The sequence below is a fragment of the Equus przewalskii genome, chromosome 12 (assembly GCF_037783145.1).
Source record: "Equus przewalskii isolate Varuska chromosome 12, EquPr2, whole genome shotgun sequence".
Taxonomy (NCBI): domain Eukaryota; kingdom Metazoa; phylum Chordata; class Mammalia; order Perissodactyla; family Equidae; genus Equus; species Equus przewalskii.
Window position 1 is genome coordinate 38907048 of NC_091842.1, and position 19833 is coordinate 38926880.

The 19833-nt window shown below is 51.8% G+C and overlaps 1 protein-coding gene and 1 long non-coding RNA gene across 3 annotated transcripts in view; both read left to right on the plus strand.

Moving 5' to 3' along the window:
• Nucleotides 1-16051, plus strand: part of SRL (sarcalumenin) — a 39784-nt gene extending 23733 nt beyond the window's left edge. Inside the window, exons 2-7 of one of the 2 annotated variants that reach the window (XM_070566905.1) lie at nt 3042-4118; nt 6027-6128; nt 7134-7229; nt 10533-10649; nt 11391-11624; nt 12788-16051. In XM_070566905.1, coding sequence (XP_070423006.1) covers nt 3042-4118; nt 6027-6128; nt 7134-7229; nt 10533-10649; nt 11391-11624; nt 12788-13599 — 2438 coding nt within the window. In that variant the 3' untranslated portion in view covers nt 13600-16051. The remainder of the gene's footprint in view (nt 1-3041; nt 4119-6026; nt 6129-7133; nt 7230-10532; nt 10650-11390; nt 11625-12787) is intronic. The other variant, XM_008523379.2, reaches the window with a different exon arrangement.
• A 1042-nt stretch (nt 16052-17093) lies between these two features.
• On the plus strand, nt 17094-19805 carry LOC139074790 (uncharacterized). The gene is made up of 3 exons (XR_011524548.1): nt 17094-17372; nt 17472-17599; nt 19211-19805. It is a non-coding gene; the product is annotated as an uncharacterized lncRNA (long non-coding RNA).
• The last annotated feature ends 28 nt before the right edge of the window (nt 19806-19833 follow it).

Sequence of the window (19833 nt, forward strand, 5' to 3'; positions counted from 1 at the left end):
CATCATCACCATCACCATCATCACCACCACCACCACCACCACCACCACCACCACCATCATCATCATCACCATCACCATCATCACCATCACCACCACCACCACCATCATCATCATCATCACCATCACCATCGCCATCATCACCACCACCACCACCACCACCATCATCACCATCACCACCACCATCATCATCATCACCATCATCACCATCACCACCACCATCACCATCATCACCACCACCACCATCATCATCATCATTGTCAACATCATCAATAGTAGAGGGCAACAGGGGCCTTGGAAAGGGCTAGATTCCCCAGAGGAGAAGCCTTGCTCACTGCTATTCCAAGGTCACATGTCATCCCTGGGTGACGCATCCAACTTGGGAGCCCCCAGTGGGCGCAAAAATGGAGAGGGGCCAGGAGCAGAAGCCTCTGGGTCAGGATTATTTGGTTTAGCAGTGGTTTGCAGCTTTGGCCGTGTGTTAGAATTACCCAAGAATTTTTTTGTTGAAGTCCTGATGCTGGGGATACACCCTAATTTCATCAGAACTTCTGAGGGGGGGGGAGAGTGGGACCAAGAACTAGGTGATTCCAATATGCAGCCAATGCCAAGAACCACTGGTTTAGAGGCAGTTTTATCAGGTGGTGTAGACCAGCACTTCTCAATCTGTAACGTGTAAAGGGATCACCTGGGCATCTTGTTAAAATGTGGATTCTTGAGGCCAGCCAGGTGGCACAGTGGTTAAATTTTCACGTTCCGCTTTGGCAGCCTGGGGTCCACTGGTTTGGATCCTGGGTGTGGACATGGTGCCGCTTGTCAAGGCATGCTGTGGTAGGCGTCCCACATATAAAGTAGAGGAAGATGGGCACGGGTGTTAGCTCAGGGTCAGTCTTCCTCAGCAAAAAAAGAGGAGGATTGGCAGGAGACATTAGCTCAGGCCTAATCCTCCTCCTCCTCAAAAAAAAAGTCATGTAAAATGTGGATTCTGGTTCAGTGGGTCTGGGCTGGGGCCGGAGAGTCTCTGTCTCTATCAAGCTCCCAGGTGACACTGATGCTGAGGGCACCCAGACCACACTGAGTAGTGTGGGTGTAGAACCCCATCTTAGGGTCAGGCAATCTCTTTTACAGCTCTGGAGTTAAATGGTCAGCCAGTTGCTAGCTGTGTGATGTTGGGCAAGGCATTCAGTGTCTCTGATTCCAGTCCTCTCATCTGTAAAATGGGGATGGGAATGAGACTTGTTTCACAGAAGCAAGTAAGAGTAAATAAGTAGAATAAGATCAGGTAAGTAATGTTTTATGTATAAGGAGCTTAAGCATTGCCTGACACCCTGGATAATCCTACAGATGTATCTCATATGAGATAGAGTATCTGTATCTCGCTGCTCAGAGGACTGTCAGTCTCCTTGGGTTAAACCAAGTTCCTGCCATAGATTTTTTTCCAGAGGGTGACGGGGATAGAGATGCAGGCAAAGCAATCAGGATGGACAGGTATTCAGGTGGCAATGAAAGAAACTTTCAATGAGTAGCTCCAGCTCCCCCACTAAGGGACCAGGAATTCGTCTTGTACCCAAATCTCACCACGGACCTCTTCCCACCACTTTTCGTGGGTCAGACGGGGTCCGCGCCCTGCAAACACAGAGAGAATTAAACTTTGGTTCCTGCAATCCAGGAGCCTGGAGAGAAGGCATATGAAGGGAACGGGGAGGGACCCGTGGGAAGGGGTGCCCCTGTGAAACCCTACACATCGTGGCATGGAGGGCCTGGACAAGGAGTGGGCACTTCTGGGTTCCAGTCACCCATCAGCCACCTGGTGTCTTGGGCAAGTGAAAGACTTTCTCCAGACCTTTAGCTCTGAAATTTGGTTGATGGTACTAAAGGGGGTTTGAATGCTGTCATGAATGTGAAAGTGCTTGGGGAAGTGCTGTATATATACGGGCCTCCTTTAGGATAAAAGGCACCCAAAGTTCCCATTCTTCTGAATTTGAAAGTAGGTTGCATCTGTGGGGACTAATGAGAAAAGATTTGTTCCTGGTCCCTGGAGGCTGCCCCTGGGGGCTGTCTCGGCTTCCCCAAGGCAGGGGGCCTTGGGTCCCCTCATCCCCGTGAGCCTACAGCATCCCCTCTCCTCCTTAAAGAGTCTTAGCCTGGGCGGGAGGGGGCAACCCTCTCTGCTGACCCCGTTTTCCATATAAATTACACACGTCCCTTGACAGAGGTTTCTGGCACAGACCAGGCCCCTACCTCACTCGCCTGCTTTGCTCTCCCCGTGCCTTCGGCTATCCTGCTAAAGCGATCAAACTTCACAAGGGGATCCCCTCGGGAGGGGTTGGCTAAGGCCACCGGGAAGCCCTGGCCCTGCCTGGTTTGGCTATCTCCTCCTCCTCAGGCCACGTCCCCTCTAATCTAAGGTAGCGAGGCCAGCAAATGCCTGCCCTGAAGGGGACAGAGTTGGATGTGTGACTTAGTAAGGCAGAGAGCCACAAGTAATCCCCTGAGGACTTTGCTGTGTAACCTGAGATGATCTGGCCCGCACACACCTGTTTTCACTCCTTTGCTGATAGCGGCATAAAAAGCGTGGTTAATGACTCTAGGAACTGACAGGGGTGGGCCATCCATGCATCTGTCCTATCTTGGAAAGATCTCCCGGTGAGCCAGGCTGCACGTGCCTGCACAAGGTTGAGGAAGGACTGGAAGGGCTCTCCCATGTTTCCATCGCTACACAATCATCAGGACCCCGTGGGGAGACTTGAGAGCAGGGTCAGGGGTGGGGCCCTGGGTGTGGGCCATCCACTCCCTCCCTTGGTCATGGACGGCAGGTCTATAACTGCCCCAGCTGCGACTTCCACATCTCGGGAGCGAGGCAGAATAACACCAGCGCTGCTTGCCGCACGCGGCAGTCATGAAGACTAGGGAGGTCGGGTGAGCCACTGCGCGCCAGGTCCATACCTCCTCCCAAGGACGGGAGCTAGCTTGAGTTAGACTCTTTGAGGAGCAAAGCAAGTGCCAACCCTGTGAAACTGACCAATCGTGTTCTAATCATTTAGAACTGCAAGCTTCCACTTCGGGTGGCACAGAAGATGTTGGCAATTTGTTGGAGAATCATTTCTCTGCTGGAGACGCAGCAAGTCTAGACGAGAAGGAAAGGGCGCTTTATGCAGAGGCGGCTCCTCGAGAGAAGAAGCTGCTCCTTCACTCCCCAGATGGCAGGGAGGCTGGGAGCTCGGAGAAGACCGCCGCTGACACCCCCGGCCCGGGCTCTGATCCCGAAGCCAGCCTCTCCAATGCCTCAGCCTCACAGTCGGCTCCCCTCGGGGACCCTGCGGAGCCTGGGGAGGAAGAAGTGCGCCCACCAGGAGAAAGTGCCCTTCCTCCAGAAGGGGAGAGGGGCCCCGGGGAAGAGGGGAGGCCAGATCTCAGTGCGGGAGAGGGCCCAGCAGAAGAGAGAGCTGGGCTTGGGGTCTCCACAGAGGAAGCTGCCAGTGGGGAGGCTGACGGACAGGCTAGGGGAGATGTGGTCCCTGAGGAAGCTGAGGAGATCCTAGGGGTCAACGCTGAGCAGGAAACAGCAACGGGAACCGTAGGGCCTGAAGATGCAAGGGCTTCTCCCACCACAGAGGAGGTCGAGGAAGCCCATGCCCCTGAGACAGGAGGCGAGGGCAGCCCAGGGCCTGATGAGGGACCTGAAGGGCCAGATGGAGTTGTGGATGTGGACACAGAAGGCAGGGAGGGGCCTGAGGACCAGGGGGAGCCTGGCCACAGCCCAGCCACGGAGACGGGGAGCGCACAGAGCTCCGAGGTGGAGGGCACCCAGGAAGACAGCTCTCCAGAGGGCCAGGCGCCAGAGATGTCTCAGGAGGACCAGGACATGGCCTCCTCTGAAGAAGAGGGTGGCGATCACAGCGGAAGCGAGGAAGAAGAATCTGAAGAGGACAGTGGCGATGGGGCTAGTTCAGAAGAAGAAGGGGGTGACTCTGAGGAAGCCGGGGAACCCCAGGAAGCAGCAGGAACCCCAAGCCTTGAGGACGAGGGGGCCCAGTTGAGTCCAGAGGAGTTGGATACAGGGCTCGAGGGGGACGAGGCCCAGGATGCAGCCGCAGAGGAGTCGGAGGAGGGGCCTCAGGGTACGGGATTCTCAACTTGCTCCTGCCGCCTCCGGCAGCTACACTCTTCCTGGGAATCTTGTATGTAGTGGGACCAGCAGGGACAGGGTGGGACATTAGAGCCAGCCTGGTTTTCTGGGTGGAGGCCCCGTCCAGTGTCCCTGGCCCATGAGGTGCCTTTGGGGCTGCTCATTAGCCATTTATCCCCAGTTTTGAGGGAGCCCGTGGGAAGATACACCATGGAGGGCCCAGAGGGACCTGGTCACTTCTGAGTTAGGGCCACAGGAGCCTGCCCATTAGAGTCCCTCGATGCACTTTAACACGGACCAGTGCCTTAACCTGAAGGACAAGGGACATAGTGGCAGGATTTGAGGTCCCGTGGCAGGCTGGTGGAGAGAGGTACAGGTTGGGGGTGGGTTGGAGGCCCCTGGGGGACCACGTTGGTGAGCTAACACCTGGGGTCTCCCCTTGAAGACTAGACCATGTTAAGCAGGGTGAACAGGGACTAGGGTCAGCATCGTGATAAGAAATCTCAGGCTGGCTGTGACAGTGACATCCTGCAGATGTCCACCTGGAGCAGCAGTAGCCGCCCTCTCAGGACTGGGGGACGGGGACAGGGGAAGGGCAGGGCAAAGCCATTGGGCAGCACTGGAGACTGTCACATCTGAGGCCTGGCCAGGATGCTCCATGGCCTCACCAAATATGCTGGCCAGACCAAGGGCTGGCTTTTAGGATGGGGGGACTGTGGCAGTCTTCACTTGCAGTGTGGCTTCCCCACAGGTTTCCTTGTAGGATTTAGTTTCCATGCTGCTTGTCAGGTGCTTGCACACTCTGTAGGGGGAGGGCCTGCAGTCAGCCAGCTCCTCCCCCTTCCCTGTCCTCCCTATTCTGGGTCTGGGGTCGGGCTGTGTGGGTCTGATCTCCGTAAAGAATCGCTCACCTGGGAGGCTGCACATCCTGATTCTTCTCTGCTTCCCACCCCTCGTGGAACTGGTCTCCCTCTGCCCCACAGGCCCAAGTCCGTCCTGCTTCTAATCACCTAAAATCCTGGGTGCGATGGGCTCCAGTAGTAACGGCCTCCCCAGGAGCCTGCAGGCGGTCGTGGGCATCTCTTGCTTGGTCAGAAGCAACAGTTGAACACCCCAGACGCTGTGCAGAGGCTCCTCCTGACCGTGCTCCACACAGCCCCCTTGTGCCTGATAAAAATGCTCATTTGATCAGGGCGGTTGTTTGCGTAGAACCCCTTCCTGGCTTCCGGTGCCCTGAGGATGAAAGGCAGACTCCTATGTGGCCTTTAAGACCATGCAGGTCAGCCCCTGTGGAACTCTCCTGCCCCCAGCACACAACCCTCACCTCCTGCGGCCCAGCCACCCTTCCTACTTCCTGCTGAATCACTCCTGTTTCCTGCCCTGACCCTCCCCTAAATGACTCCTCACAGCAGATCTCAGCGCCCAGGCGGCCCCTCCGGGAAGTGTCCGGACTCCCCCCGCTAAGACTCCCCAGGCACACTTCTTAGGCCCTCATAGCTTCTGGCATCTTTCCTTCCATGGCTGCATCACTGGCTGTAATCATTACATTACTTTTAAGGTCATTCCTCCCCTCTCCTCTCTAGACTGTAGGAAACCTCCACCAGGGCAGGAGCTCGTCTGTTTTGGGCACCACTGCATTCCCAGCGCGATGCTCGGTGCTCGGCACACAGTCAGTGCTCAGTCAATGTTTGCTGAAGGCGTAAAATGGACCGTGGAGCTTAACAGAAGTTGAGTGTGGATTTTCAAAGTCCCTCCTAGAGACAGAACTCCATTCAGTCAAACTTGGAGAGCCTTTGTGCAGCCCCCTCTCACTGCCTGCCCCTGCCCATCTTCCGGGGGCGCTGGGAGCCCAGCTGGCTCTTGGCTTTGCCCTAACCCTGCTCTCTGCTTCTCTCTCCAGAAGAGGCGGAGGATGTGAGTGAAGAAGCCCCACTGAGAGACCGCTCCCACATTGAGAAAACTCTGATGCTGAATGAGGAGAAGCCGACTGATGATTACCCGGGTAACCGGAGGCCTGGGCCTGGGGGTGGAGCGCCTTGGGGGCTGGGCCGCTGGGGCTGGCGGGCACCCCAGGGAGGAGAGCCCTGGAGATGGGGGCTTCCTGGAGGAGGCTCCCCCAGGAGGGTCCAAGGCTTCGGGCCTCTGGGTTGGCAGGGAGGAGGAAAGGCCATCCCAGCAGAGGGACCAGCGGAAGTGTAGAGGGCGAATCCTGGTGCTGCTGCCGGGACGGTGCTGGCCTTGGCGCTGCAGCCAGGTAGGGTTGTTAAGAAGAGTTCATCAATTTGCTTTGATTTTTACAGTTGATAATGCCCTCTCATGTCTGGTATTTCATTTCATCCTTGTAACCACTCAAGGCTTTCAGTGGGGCTTGTCTCCTCTCAATCGATGAGTGAACAAAAGCTCAGAGTGAGGCAGCGGTTTGCTGTGCACACAGCTAGAGAGGGGCTGGCAGCGCGAGGGAGGGCTGGGGTCCAGAGAGGCCCGGCCTCTGTCCCTCGTTCCTCCCTCTCTGCGCCAGTGAGTCACTTCTCCCTGGAGCCATACTCTTCCCGAGAAGACACCTGCGATGTCTGAACCCTCCCAGGGGCAGTGGGGAGTGCGTGACAGGCCAGGGGCCAGTGTGGCTGTGCCTCCTTGCCCTATAAGCCCCAGGCAGGCACCATAGAGGCAAGGAGGGAAGAAGGGGACAGTTCTGTGGCAGTTCCCATCTGCCATTGAAAGGCCTTCAGTAGCTGCCGGCTGAGGCGGAGCTTCGGGACACACTATCAAAGAGAGAGAAGAGGGTTAGATTTAAAAAGAAAGTCCAGGGGCTTTGGAGGATGGGGAGGGAATGCCTTCTGGTTTAAAGCTTTCTGAGGGTTGGGATGTGGGCCAGCTCCCTCCAGGAATGCTAATACACGGGCCCTGCTCCCCACCAGGGACTCCCTGGGGAGATAGACGGCTCCATAGCGGTTCAGCCACCTGGAGCGCCCCCCTGACCTCTCCCTTCACCCTTCTCTGCCCCCAGTGGTACTGCAGCGACTTCGAAAGATCTACCACTCGTCCATCAAACCCCTGGAGCAGTCTTACAAGTACAACGAGCTTCGGCAGCACGAGATCACAGGTACCCCCTCGCGTCCGGAGGTTGAGCCTGACCTCCAGCCTGTCCACACTCCCCAGTGGCCTTGTGGGTTCCTGAGCTCCCTGCACGGTGGGCATGAGGACACGTGGAGCTGACCTCTCCTAAGGACTTGGAGAGGGACAGAGACTTCAGTCATGTGAACGATGCTTTCCCTGAAAGCGTGCCCCACGATTTGCACGGGGTGTCACGAAGACCATTTCATGAGTAAGCGCTCAGGTGTCGTAGGGCCCTGGCTTCCAAGGGCAGTGATGCCTGCTCGATCCCGTGTGGGCTCAAGGGCTCCCTGGTCACTTGAGATCATGTCTGCAGGCCTCTCATTGGCCTGGATTCCTTCCCTCCTCCTCCTCACTCCTTCTGGTTGGCTTTTCTTGGGTCTGGATTCTTTTAAAAATTGATTTTCAAAGTAATGGAAATGAGGTATACTTGTTGCCCCCCCCAAAAATTCAAATAGTACAAAACAGTATGAATTGAAAAATAAAAACCCCTTTCTTGATTTCCAGCTTCTCTAATTCCACTCCCAGAGACTCCCACTGTTACAGTTTCTCGTGAATCCTTCTAGACATTTCCTCTGTGTACGTGAGCTTATGCAAGCGTGCCTTTTCTGTTTGTTTTACAAAGATGGGATGATATCACACAATTGTGTGTGTCTGTATGTGTGTTTCTCTGTATGTCTGTGTAACTGTGTGTATCTCTGTGTGTGTCTGTTTCTCTGTGTGTCTGTGTATCTGTGTGTGTCTCTGTGCATCTCTGTGTGTGTCTGTATATCTGTGTGTGTCTGTTTTCCTGTGTGTCTGTGTCTCTATGTGTATGCATGTGGCTCCCTGCTCTTTCTGTTCCTCATGTGGATGCACCACACTAGATAACTACTATCCTACTGATGGAAAATAGGCTGTTTGCCATTTTCTATTTTTTCAGTGTTACAAATACCACTATAATCGTCACATATTTCATGCAAACATATTTATAGGATAAAGTTCTAAAAGTGGAACGCTGGAATGAAACATTGTCATAGTCGTTGCTAAATTGCCTTCAGTCGCCCTAGTTTGTATCCACAACAGGGTGGGAGAGTTCTTGTTCCCCCACGTTTTCGTGTTATTCATTTTTGAAAGATTTAACAATGGCGTCTAATTGTTGTTTGAATGGTGAGTGGTATTGCACATCTCTTTCTGTGTTGATTGGCTATTTCTGCGTTATCCCTTGTGATGCTCTTGATGGCTATAAAGTGGATGGGGGACTAGCGGGTATATGTTATTCCTGCTTTACAGAAGAGGGCCCTGATGTCCAGAGAAATGGTGGGCTCCCCAGGATCCTGGCTGGTGCTAGGAGCCCTAACTTTCTCCTCTTCTGAGAGAAGACATCTGCCCAGTTTCACAACTACCTCTCCTGTTTCTTGCAAGCCAAAGAGCAATCTATCCTCCTTGGCTCCACAGAGGACGTGCAGGCCTTGGCGTGAGGGTGCAGGCGCCAGTGCTTTCTGTCCTCCACACTGGCCTTCCTTCTTTCGCAGCCCGTGCTTTCTGTCCTCCACACTGGCCTTCCTTCTTTCGCAGCCCCTAGACCCAGCGGCTTGGCCCGGAAGGCTGTGGGCTGCCCAGGGAACGGTGCTCTGCAGGGAGGGCTTCTGGTTCCTGACTTCGCTTTCTGGGTTTGGCTCCTCTCCCCTTGGCTCTTGCAAGTGCTGGGCGCTCCGCTGTGCCTCAGGGCAGCCTCTCCCCATGACCTCCACCCATGGTGTCTCACCTGCCACCTCCTGCACATGCCAGTCACGCCCCGTGCTGCGGAGAGCAGAAACAGCGGCCCCCTCAAAAAGCCCTGTTTGTGGTTTCTCTCACAGGCGAGATGGAAGGTCCAGCTCTCCTTGGTGTCACCTGGGCCTGGACAGAAGAATTTTGGTAGGATCTCTGTGGCTATAACTGGGGACTCCTTCCCCTCCCTCAGCCTGGCTATCCCTTCCTGTCCCTGAGCCAGGAGTTGACGCCTGGAGATGCAAGCGGCTCTTGTGTGTATTTACAGGCAGGGAGGGATGGGGCAGGACCACGGTATCAATTTCAGGCAATATTTATGTGCGGCTGCTTACAAGATGCCATCTGGGTCTTCTAGGATTAGTTTCACCTTAGAGAAAGAAAACCAACGCATCAAGAAGCAAGGTGCAGACAAGGAGGAGACCCTGCTCCTCTGTGTGTGACGAGAGGGGAAGATGATCTCTTCATACTGCTTATGTATGCATTAAAATATCTGAAAGAATACAGAGGGAGTGTGATGGCCGAGGCAGACTGGGGACAGGGAAGGGAGACTTTTCACTGTATATCTTCTTATACTTCTGATTTTTGAATGAAGATATTAAATAAATTAAACTGGGAAAAATGGGCAAATGAAAAAGAAATGCCTAGTGTTTTGAGGCCTCTCTCCAGGCTCAGGGAGGTGAAGAGGTCTGGAGAGCTGTAGGTGCTAAATGCTGGAGAGGTGACCCTCTGCTGTGGTTCAGGGAAGGGCTGAAGAGCTGCAGCCTGCAAGTCAGCGACGAGAATGATGCATTCCATGCCAAACGCATTCCTCCCCCAGTCCCTGCCCTCTGGTTTTGAAAGCACTGGAGGAGTCTGCTTTTTCTTCTTAGGGACATCAACTGCAGTGGCCCAGGCAGGGTGTTCTCCCCCACATTGGACACAGGGACAAGAACCCAAGAGATGCGGAGTCCATGCTTGGTCTTGGGACCTGGCAAATTTGTCGTGGGCTTTGGAGACTAATATTTGAGACTGGCTCCAGAGCCCAGGTTTGGGCTGAGCCTAAAGTGGGATGTGGGGAGCACAGCTAAGGAGGGCGACACGCGGGACAGGCAGGGCCCGAGTCAAGGTCGTCCAAGGTTGTATAAGCTTCTTTCATATCCTTTCTTCTGTTACCAGTCCCAATTGCAGAGTTTTAACCTCTCTCCACGTAGCAGCTCTCTCCTCCCCTTTTTATGAGCAGTTCTCCTCCAGATCTAAATCAGGAGGCCTCACCCAGGGTGAGCTCTGAGTCAGTATTTGTTGACTTTACTGAGTCCCTCCTTCCGGTGTCAGTGCGCCAAGGATCTGTGCAAGGCCCAAACGATGTCTTCTGGTGTCTTTTAACTGGGTGATCGCACTTGCGTAGAAGGAGATGTGCCACTGATTGCTACACGCTCTCTGGTCCAATCTAGAATCCCACAGTTCAATCAGATGGACTGGGACACAGCACGGAGAACTGTGTCACTCTCACAGTGAGGAACTTTGTTAGTTCACTTCCATTTCTAATTCCCGCCGCCCGCAGATGGGGAAATTACTTCCAAGCCAATGGTGCTGTTCCTGGGACCGTGGAGCGTTGGCAAATCCACCATGATAAACTACCTCCTTGGGTTGGAAAACACTCGCTACCAGCTCTACACAGGTAACAGTGTGATTTTCTTGTGTGATTGTTGGTATTTCAATGTCATATGTAAGAACACTGTAAAAATTAAAGCATTCATATATGTCTTCAATATAACAATGAAAATTACATACAAGAAACCAGCAGCTACCCCCATCTTCATAGTAGCATTATTCACAATGGTCAAGAGGTGGAAACAACCTAAACATCCATTGATGGATGAATGCATAAACAAAACATGGTCTATTCATACAATGGAATATTATTCAGCCTTAAAAAGGAATGAATTTCTGAGACATGCCACAACGTGGATGAACCTCGAAGACACTATGCTAAGTGAAATAAGCCAGACACGAAAGGACAAATACTGTGTGATTCCACTTATGAGATACCTAGAGTCATCAAATTCGTAGAGACACAAAGTAGAGTAGAGATTCCCAGGGGCTGGAGGAAGGGGGCACGGGAGTTACTGTTTAACGGGTACAGAGTTTCTGTTCGGGAGATGGATAGTGGTGATGGTTGCACATCACTGTGAATGTCCTTATGGCCACTTACCTGCACACTTAAAAATGGTGAAAATGGTGAATTTTGATATGTGTATCTTACCACGATTTTTTAAAAAAGAAGCCAGGAGCTTAGCGAATGCAATATCCGACTCCTGTGGCACACCGTCCCTGAACACCTTGCTCACCCCATGACTTTGTGGTAGCTCTCCTCCCCAGGGGTGACCGCAGTCCTACTAACCTGGTGCCGTGTGTGCAGGTGCTGAGCCCACCACCTCAGAGTTCACGGTCCTCACGCACGGGCCCAAGCTGAAAACCATCGAGGGCATTGTCATGGCTGCTGACAGCGCCCGGTCCTTCTCACCCCTCGAGAAGTTTGGCCAGAATTTCCTGGAGAAGCTGATTGGCATCGAGGTTCCCCACAAACTTCTGGAGCGGGTCACTTTTGTGGATACACCAGGCATCATTGAGAACCGCAAGCAGCAAGAAAGAGGTAATTCAGCACTCATTTCTGAACAGCGAGAGCTTTGTCTTCGAAAATTGTTTTCGACAATGAGTGGTAGGCAGGGAGGGGGGAGGTAATGTGGCCAGCATTGTCCAAGACCAGGTTCTTTGCTCCCAGTCCCTTCTTGTTGTCACTGTGATGCCACTTAGGTGTGGAGTACCTTATCCTTTCACCTCTCCGGGGACGGATCTGGTTGGGAGGCAATCAGTATTTTCCTAAGGGGAGGGAGGGCTGGTCTTCCCTGTAAGTAGCACCTTGAGGTCCACGCTGGGGCTGAGCTGTCTTTGGGAGGCCCAGGCTGCCCCTGAGATCAAAGACCTGGACCAGTTGGGTCCCAATCCAGGTGTACTTGACCTCTGGCTCACTTGGGTCTGGGTTGAACCTGACCTTCTGCTTCACCAGGCGCCTGCTTCAGCATAAGCCTGTGTCAGACTTCCCAAAACCCCACTTGCCTTCAGGTGGCAGGAGAGTGCCACTTCGGGGCTGGCAGGCACTAGGTTATGACACAGGCCACTGAGCATTGCCGTGGTGCAAGGCCATCTGCAGAGATGAGTCATAACTGCATTTGTAGGAATATATGAGCAGATGGTGGATCTCTGTTTGTGGTTATAACTCTCATTTTGCTTATAACCAGACTTTGTTTTATTACTAGTAATAACGTTATCACTAATAATTATAATAGTAACTTAACCTTTATTGCATTCCTGTTATGCATCGGATGAATCTTATGCATCACTGGTTGGTCATTGTAGAAGATTTTCAAAACAGGTATTCCTAGTCTCCTTATTTTGGAAATAAGTTAAAGGAATTAAAACATATTGAGCATCTACTACATGACTGGCAGTTTTAGTTAGGTGCTTTCCTATATTTATAGCAACATAGTAATCTTTATATCAACTTGGGTGTCATTGTTCTTTTTGACACTTTATAGCTAAAACGCTAAAGCTTAGAAGCATTAAAGCAAGGATCAGGTTGTTCTTGGTCAAAGGTTGACAAGCGGCAGGAGATACACAATTAAAATTCTTTAAAAGTCTTCAGAAACCCAGGAAATCCCTACTGTTGTTACTTCCCTCACCCCACGGAATGGTTTGGTTCTGGAAGAACCCGGGGTAAGGCCTGCTCAGCTTGACTTCTGGTTCCCTCTCCTCAAGGTTACCCCTTCAATGACGTGTGCCAGTGGTTCATCGACAGAGCTGACCTCATCTTTGTCGTCTTTGACCCCACCAAGCTGGATGTGGGTCTGGAGCTGGAGATGCTCTTCCGCCAGCTGAAGGGGCGGGAGTCCCAGATAAGGATCATCCTGAACAAGGCCGACAGCCTGGCCACGCAGATGCTCATGCGCGTCTATGGGGCCCTCTTCTGGAGCTTGGCCCCGCTCATCAATGTCACAGAGCCCCCAAGGGTTTACGTCAGCTCCTTCTGGCCGTACGACTACAAGCCTGACACACACCGGGACCTGTTCCTCAAGGAAGAGATCTCCCTCCTGGAAGACCTGAACCAGGTGATCGAGAACAGACTGGAGAACAAGATTGCCTTCATCCGCCAGCATGCCATCCGGGTCCGCATTCATGCCCTCTTGGTTGACCGCTATCTGCAGACTTATAAGGACAAAATGACCTTCTTCAGTGATGGAGAACTGGTCTTCAAGGACATTGTGGAAGATCCTGATAAATTCTACATCTTCAAGACCATCCTGGCAAAAACCAATGTCAGCAAATTTGACCTTCCCAACCGCGAGGCCTATAAGGACTTCTTTGGCATCAACCCCATTTCCAGTTTCAAGCTGCTGTCGCAGCAGTGCTCCTACATGGGAGGTTGCTTTCTGGAGAAGATTGAGCGGGCCATCACCCAGGAGCTCCCCGGCCTCCTGGGGAGCCTCGGGCTGGGGAAGAACCCAGGTGCTCTCAACTGTGACAAAACAGGGTGTGGCGAAACCCCGAAGAATCGCTATAGGAAGCCCTAGGTTGCTGTGTTGCCATCCTCGGGTTTCTGTTGGTGAATGAGCTTGTGTCCTAACTGTCTGAGAAGTCCTGGTTTATTAACCCTTTGAGCCATGCTGGCGGAAATCCTTACGCATTGGAGATCTGGGAGCCAATTGAGGCCAGTGGTGGGGGAAGGGGTGGGTTGAGGGAGGAGAGTGGAAACTGTGAATTATAGTGCATTTGTCCTGTTGCTTCAATTCAGGGGCCTGATTGAGGCAAGTCAGGCCACACCTGCTTTCCCTGGGTTCTGTCTCAGAGGGACAGAGAGCAGCTAAATTCTAGGGTATACTGAATTAATGAATCAAATAAGCTAAAAGCAGCTGAAATTCCTTTTTTCCCTATAAGCTGGGAGAATAGAGAAGGCTTGAGTTCTGTAGGACTGCTCAGGCCCGTTGTGGCTTCCTTCCACCCACCGTCTTCTGTGTCCTGCGGCCCTGAGCTGCCTCCTAAGCTTGAGTTGACTTCAACAGGGGAAAATCTCTTGGGTCTGAATCAACCTGGGTTTTGAGCCTCCCCCTCAGGCCCTCTTCCCTGTTCCCTCAAGGGCGGGGGAATGGTATAGAATCCCAGAACACCAAGAGAGAACAAGAGGTCCCAGACAAGGAGAAGGATCTGCCTCCCCCATGCCATGTCTCTGACATAGTCGTCTGAGCCAGCTGGGAAGCTTGGTCCCTTTCTCAGCCCCAAGAGATGAGCGTTCCATGTATTCAGGTAATTTACTTCTTGGAAGTGACTTCAGTGAAAGCACCGGAAGGGCTCAGAGGGTTAATTGGTTTGCAGTGTGTCTTTGTCTATTGCATGTCTTGCAAAACTCAGATCCCAAAGGCGTTGGGTTTCAGAAGGGACAATGGAACCTTGCTCCTTTTCATCAGGGACATCTCTGGGCAGCCCACCTCCCCCAAATTTAAGAGGAGGCTGTTTCCACAACTTCTCCATGGAGACGCTTGGCAGAAGAGTTGTTCCTTCCTGGTTTTCATCACCACAGCTTTTCCTTTCCCTTCTTCTCCATTCCCTGACGCGCCAACACTCAGAACTCCGAGTAACCTCCCAGGAGTCAGAACCAGCACCAGCCACTCAGTGTTGGTGGCAACGAAGGCTTAACGTTCAGCTTTGCTCCTGAACTTGATGCCGACACCCACCAAATGCACCGCAGGAAAGCCGGGACCTTCAAGGACGGATGAGTGCAAATATGTGTGCATTACAATGTCCAAGAGAGATCAGGGAGATAGCGTGCCAGAGGGCATAGAGAAAGGACTGGCTGTGAGAGTCCTGCCTGGCTGGTGTGCCACCTCGGAGGGCAGCGGGGATGGGGGACGGAGGAGGGGTAGGGGTGGGGGAGCCTGGAGGGAAGAAGCCTTGTGATGAAAAGTGGGGAGGTGGACAGTCTGTATATATCCTAGAGACCTGGCCCAGGGCTGCCCAGAGGGGTTCTTCTGCCTAGTGAGCCAGCCTCTCTTGGGAGCGACTTCACCATGAGGCACCGGTCAGGACCATCAGCACCAGGAAGTCATCCTGGACCAGGAGGAAAGTGAAGATGAAGGCAGAGGGAGAGGCACTCTGAGGATGAGCCAGTGGAAGCAACTGGAAGCAGATGAGGTCCACGTGGAGGACTGTGATTTTGGAATTTCTGTTTCTCGGGATTATTAGTGCTCTGGTGCATGGCTGCAACAAGGGCTGCTGCTTTTGGCTTGGTGGAGGGCCTGGAACCCCCATAAGAAAACCAGAGGCCCCAGAGCCTCCAGGACATTGTTTCTAAGGACAAAGCCAGCCAGAGGAGAAAAAGGGGTCTGCTGGGGGCATCCAAGGGGCGAGCTGCGTTTCTTCTTGTCAAAACCCAGCCCTCGCCTTGTCTCTCCATCATTCACCCTCTCTTGCTCCTGAATGCCCCTACTGCCCACAGTGACTCCTGGCACGTCTGTTTCCCCCAGTGCAGGAGGGACATAAAAAGTGCAGAACTGTACGGGCATCGTCAAGCTGCTCATATCATTATGGCTTTGGGGAAGTGAGTGGGATGAGGCTGATACATTCACACAAGAGTCTGTCTTCAGAGGGGCGACATCTTCAGTGTGGTCTTCTCCGCTTTCCTTTTCTCCGTGCATTTTCCCCTTCTTCCTCCTCCTGTCCTCCGCTCACCCCTGGACTTTCTTTCCTCCGACTGCCCGTGGGCTTGCAGTCAGTCCGCTGGGCCTTGAAGTGCTGTTTTGTGCCCCACGCTGGGGAGGTGGATTTCAAGCAGAATTCTGACTCTTTGGGGTGGGTGGGTGGGTTGGGAACTGGGGGAAATTCGGGATCCAGAGATCCCTCAAGAGGAGTGTCTGTAAGTATTTGTGCCTGAACAGTTGCTGTTTCTCTCCAAAGCGGAACCTTTCCAGTGTCTTTCCATTCTGATTTCATCAGGGAGAAAGTCTCAATAAAGTTCCAATCTCTCTTTAACACCTCGTACTTTCTGATTGTCTCCAACCAGTTTAATCCTCCAGTTTAACCTCTTTATCTTATTTTTATCTAGTAAAGAGTACTAGTTTTCACTAAGGCATTGTTTTTTCAGAGCAGTTTTAGGTTCACAGACAGATTGAGAGGAAGGTACAAAGATTTCCCTTATAGTCCCTGCCCCACACCTGCACAGCCCGCCCATCGTCAACACCCCTGCCAGAGTGGGACGTTTGTTACAACTGAGGAAGCTACACGGACACATCATAATCAGCCAGAGTCCACAGTTTACACCAGGGTTCTCCCCGGTGTTGTACCTTCTATGGGTTTGGACGAATGGATGATGACATGTGACTATCATTATAATATCACGCAGAGTAGTTTCACGACCCTAAAAATCCTCTGTGCTCTGCCTCCATCTCTCCCATCTCCTCCCACCCCCATGTACTAATTTTTGAGTTTCTTGGAGTTAGATTGAAAATTTATAAATTGCCCACCCTTGTTTTGGATACCCCTGGCGCCTTCTCAAGCTCCCTCCTGCTTGTTACCTCCCAGTATCAAAGATGACTGCTTCTGCAGCCAGCTATGAAACCAAGGCCTCCTGTTATGTAATTGGAACCCTGAAGAAATGCTCTCTCCTCAGCACCTGAGTTTGTCATTGCCTCGGCATCCGTGGTGGTAGCCCTTTGATAGGAGCTGTTGAAGCATCTATCCCAATCTCAGAGGTGGCTCAGGCAGTCACACCATTTGCTCTACACCTTCCATCACACAACTGCCCCCTTGGTACTTGAAGGCTCTGGTGGAAGCAGCTGGAAGGCTTGTCCTGAATGGTAAGGACAGTACCTGCCTTGGCTTCTGCAGAAAGTGGTGCCCCCCCTTCCGAGCAGAGCTGCCTTGGTTTTGAAGCTTTAGCTCTGGGGTCCTCCCGAGGGTTTCACACCCCTGCGCGAGAGCATGTTTTAAAACGGAAAGAAACTGAGCTGGGGGAGGAGGGAGGAGTCGGAAATAACCGAAAGGGGAGAGTGAGATCTAAGTGAGATCTAAAAACACGCCACCACTGATGGAGCCAAGCCAGGGAGGATGCCGAATTCAGCACGCGCTGCCTGCTCTGGGTTTTCCTAGGTTGGGAGGGGCTGCTCCTGGGGCGGGATACGTAGGGCAGTGTGGTTCATTTCGTTCCTCTCTCTTGCTCTCCTCCTAATTGGGGGTCCACAGTCCACAGTCTGAACATGCTGACCTAACCAAGGCCGCTGCTGCCCACCCACCCGGCCCCAGGTCACCTGTCCCACCCGTGACTGCAAGTGGTGTTTTCCCACGACTGGGAGAAGTACGGAGCTTTCCCTGGAAAAGGGGAGGTAGGTGAGGTCTGCTTTGAAGATAAATATAACACACCAGAACCTGCTGTGCTCATATCTACCACCTTTAGGTTAAGTCTGCCATGAAGATGGTAGGGAAACAGAACACAAAATGGAGGAAGCAAAATCAGACTGTTCTAAACAGAGCCAGACAGTGTGAGCGGCTGAACGGAGAGCAGGTCTTTACCGGTACGTGTACGTATCCTCTGCATATATGGGGGTTACATGCGGTTATACGTATAAGGGGTGTGCAAACACATGCGTGTAAAGTCTGTGCGTGTGGGGAAGCCGATGTGTATTGAGTATTTGGGGTCAAATGATGCCCAGGTACCTAGCACAGTGCCTGGCACGTGGGGCTCATCCCCTATGTGCCATCAGAATGAATGAAGGAGTAAGTGGGTTTGGAGGGAGTAAGGGAGGCGTCTGGGCATTATATGTTGTGTGGAGGGGCCCAGGGAGAAGAGGTCTGTCTCGGGTGAGTAGGTGGGAATGGCTGTGACGAAGTAAATGCATGAATAATGTGTGGATTACAGATTATGGGAGCAGGTGCGTAGGCAGATGCATGCGTGGGGTGAACCCAGATGCCCAACCCAGGGTGGAGACCCAGAAGATTCAGCCGTAGGAGGACACCCTACCAGTTCCTGGGCTTTGCCTGTTGTCTCCTATCCCAGTGAACCAAGGAGAAAGTCAGAGCCTTGGAAAACTCACGGGTACTGGCAAAATTTCATGTCAATTCCACTTTCTGTGACACGAGGCACAAGCCTTTCCCAATCCAGGGAAACCTTAATCTTTCTTTAGAAGAGCATAAAGGCAGTGAAGGAGAAGCATCAGAAAAACGGAACAGAAGAGTAGTGACAGGGGTTTTCCTGTAGCAAAGGTGTATTCAGTGGGTTCTGAGGTCTTCCCTGTGCCAATCTCTCATCTGAAGGATAAGAGAACACGCGTAAATGAGCATTTTCTGTCTCTGCCGGCACTGTGTAACACGTTCTGTTTTCCCATGACGTCAGTGGGGAAGGGAACCATCTACAGAACCTCCTTTGTGCCAGGAACAGGGTATAGACTGTAGACATCACCGCACATACACCGTAAGATACCGTGGTAATTCGAATGGCGTGCGCCAGGCCACATGCTGAGTGCTTTATGTGCGTTATTTCATTTAATCCTCCCACATGGAGGGAGCCGCCCAGCACAGACAAGAGCACAGGCTCTGGAGTCAGACTGCTTGGGATTCATTCTGGGCACCAGCACTTACTGGCTGGGCAGCCTTAGGCAAATGACTTAACTTGTCTGTGTTTCAGTTTCCTCCCCTATAAATGAAGATACTAATAGTTCCTCTCTCGTGGGGTTGTTGTGACGATTAAATGACTTTGTACATGCAACATGCTTGAAACAATACACAGCCCACAGAAGGCGTTCGGTAAATGTTACTACTATTATTATTCATATTTTGCTGATGAGGAGACATGGTCCGAGCATTGGAGATGATGGCCTGTGTAAGTGGGAGGGCCGGAACTCTGACACCTGACTCATGCTAGGTTACTTGCCTGGGGTCACATTTGATGTGGTCTTTCTGCTCCCAAGGACTTTCCCCCCTCTTCACAAAAAGGCAAAACTCAGAATTGCCTGATTTTTTTAATGGTTGGTCAGCACCTTGAAGCTTGTTAGTAACAAAATTGAAAACATTTCAAAGTAGTTTTCATTAGTAAATTTATTGAGGATTATTTCCAGAACAAAAAAATGCTTAAAAGGAAAAAAAACAAACCCTTAACTCCATTTCCCATTTGATCTTCACCACCATTGTCTTGTGCAGTAGAGGGGCAGGTGTATTTATTATCCCTAAATCCGAATCCGGCACGGGAGACCGCATCTCCAGAGAAGTTAAGGCCAAGTTCACCAGCTAAAACATGACGCCACCAACTAAAAGGCTGCTTTTCTACCCACCCCACTATTCTTTACACCATATTCTACCACCTTGATTTGTGTTAATCTGGAGCCTAGACCAAGTAGTGACAGTATATTTTTCTGACACACTAAAAAGAGTGATTTTGTATTTGTGAAGAGTGCAAAAATCTTTGTTGGTTATATTTCATTTTCTCCAAACTTCTCAATTTTTTCCCATCACAACTTCAAAAGATTTGGACTTTTTACATATTTATTCAGACATAATCTCTGCCCTAGGGGAGCTAACAATCGAGTTAGGGATACCGTGCACGGAGCCAGAGTGATCAGGGAAGTCTTCAGGGAGGAAGCAACCACATTTTCCAAACCATAAATCGGGATACATGGTCTGGTGGAGGATTTTCTTTCTCATTTGCAAACGTAATTCTTTGAAAAGCCCTACCCATGCATGCAGACTGTTAAACTTATTTTAACATTCAATAAATTACCTTTGTCAAGGAGAATCCATTCACAGAACATCAGGACTTTCCTGAG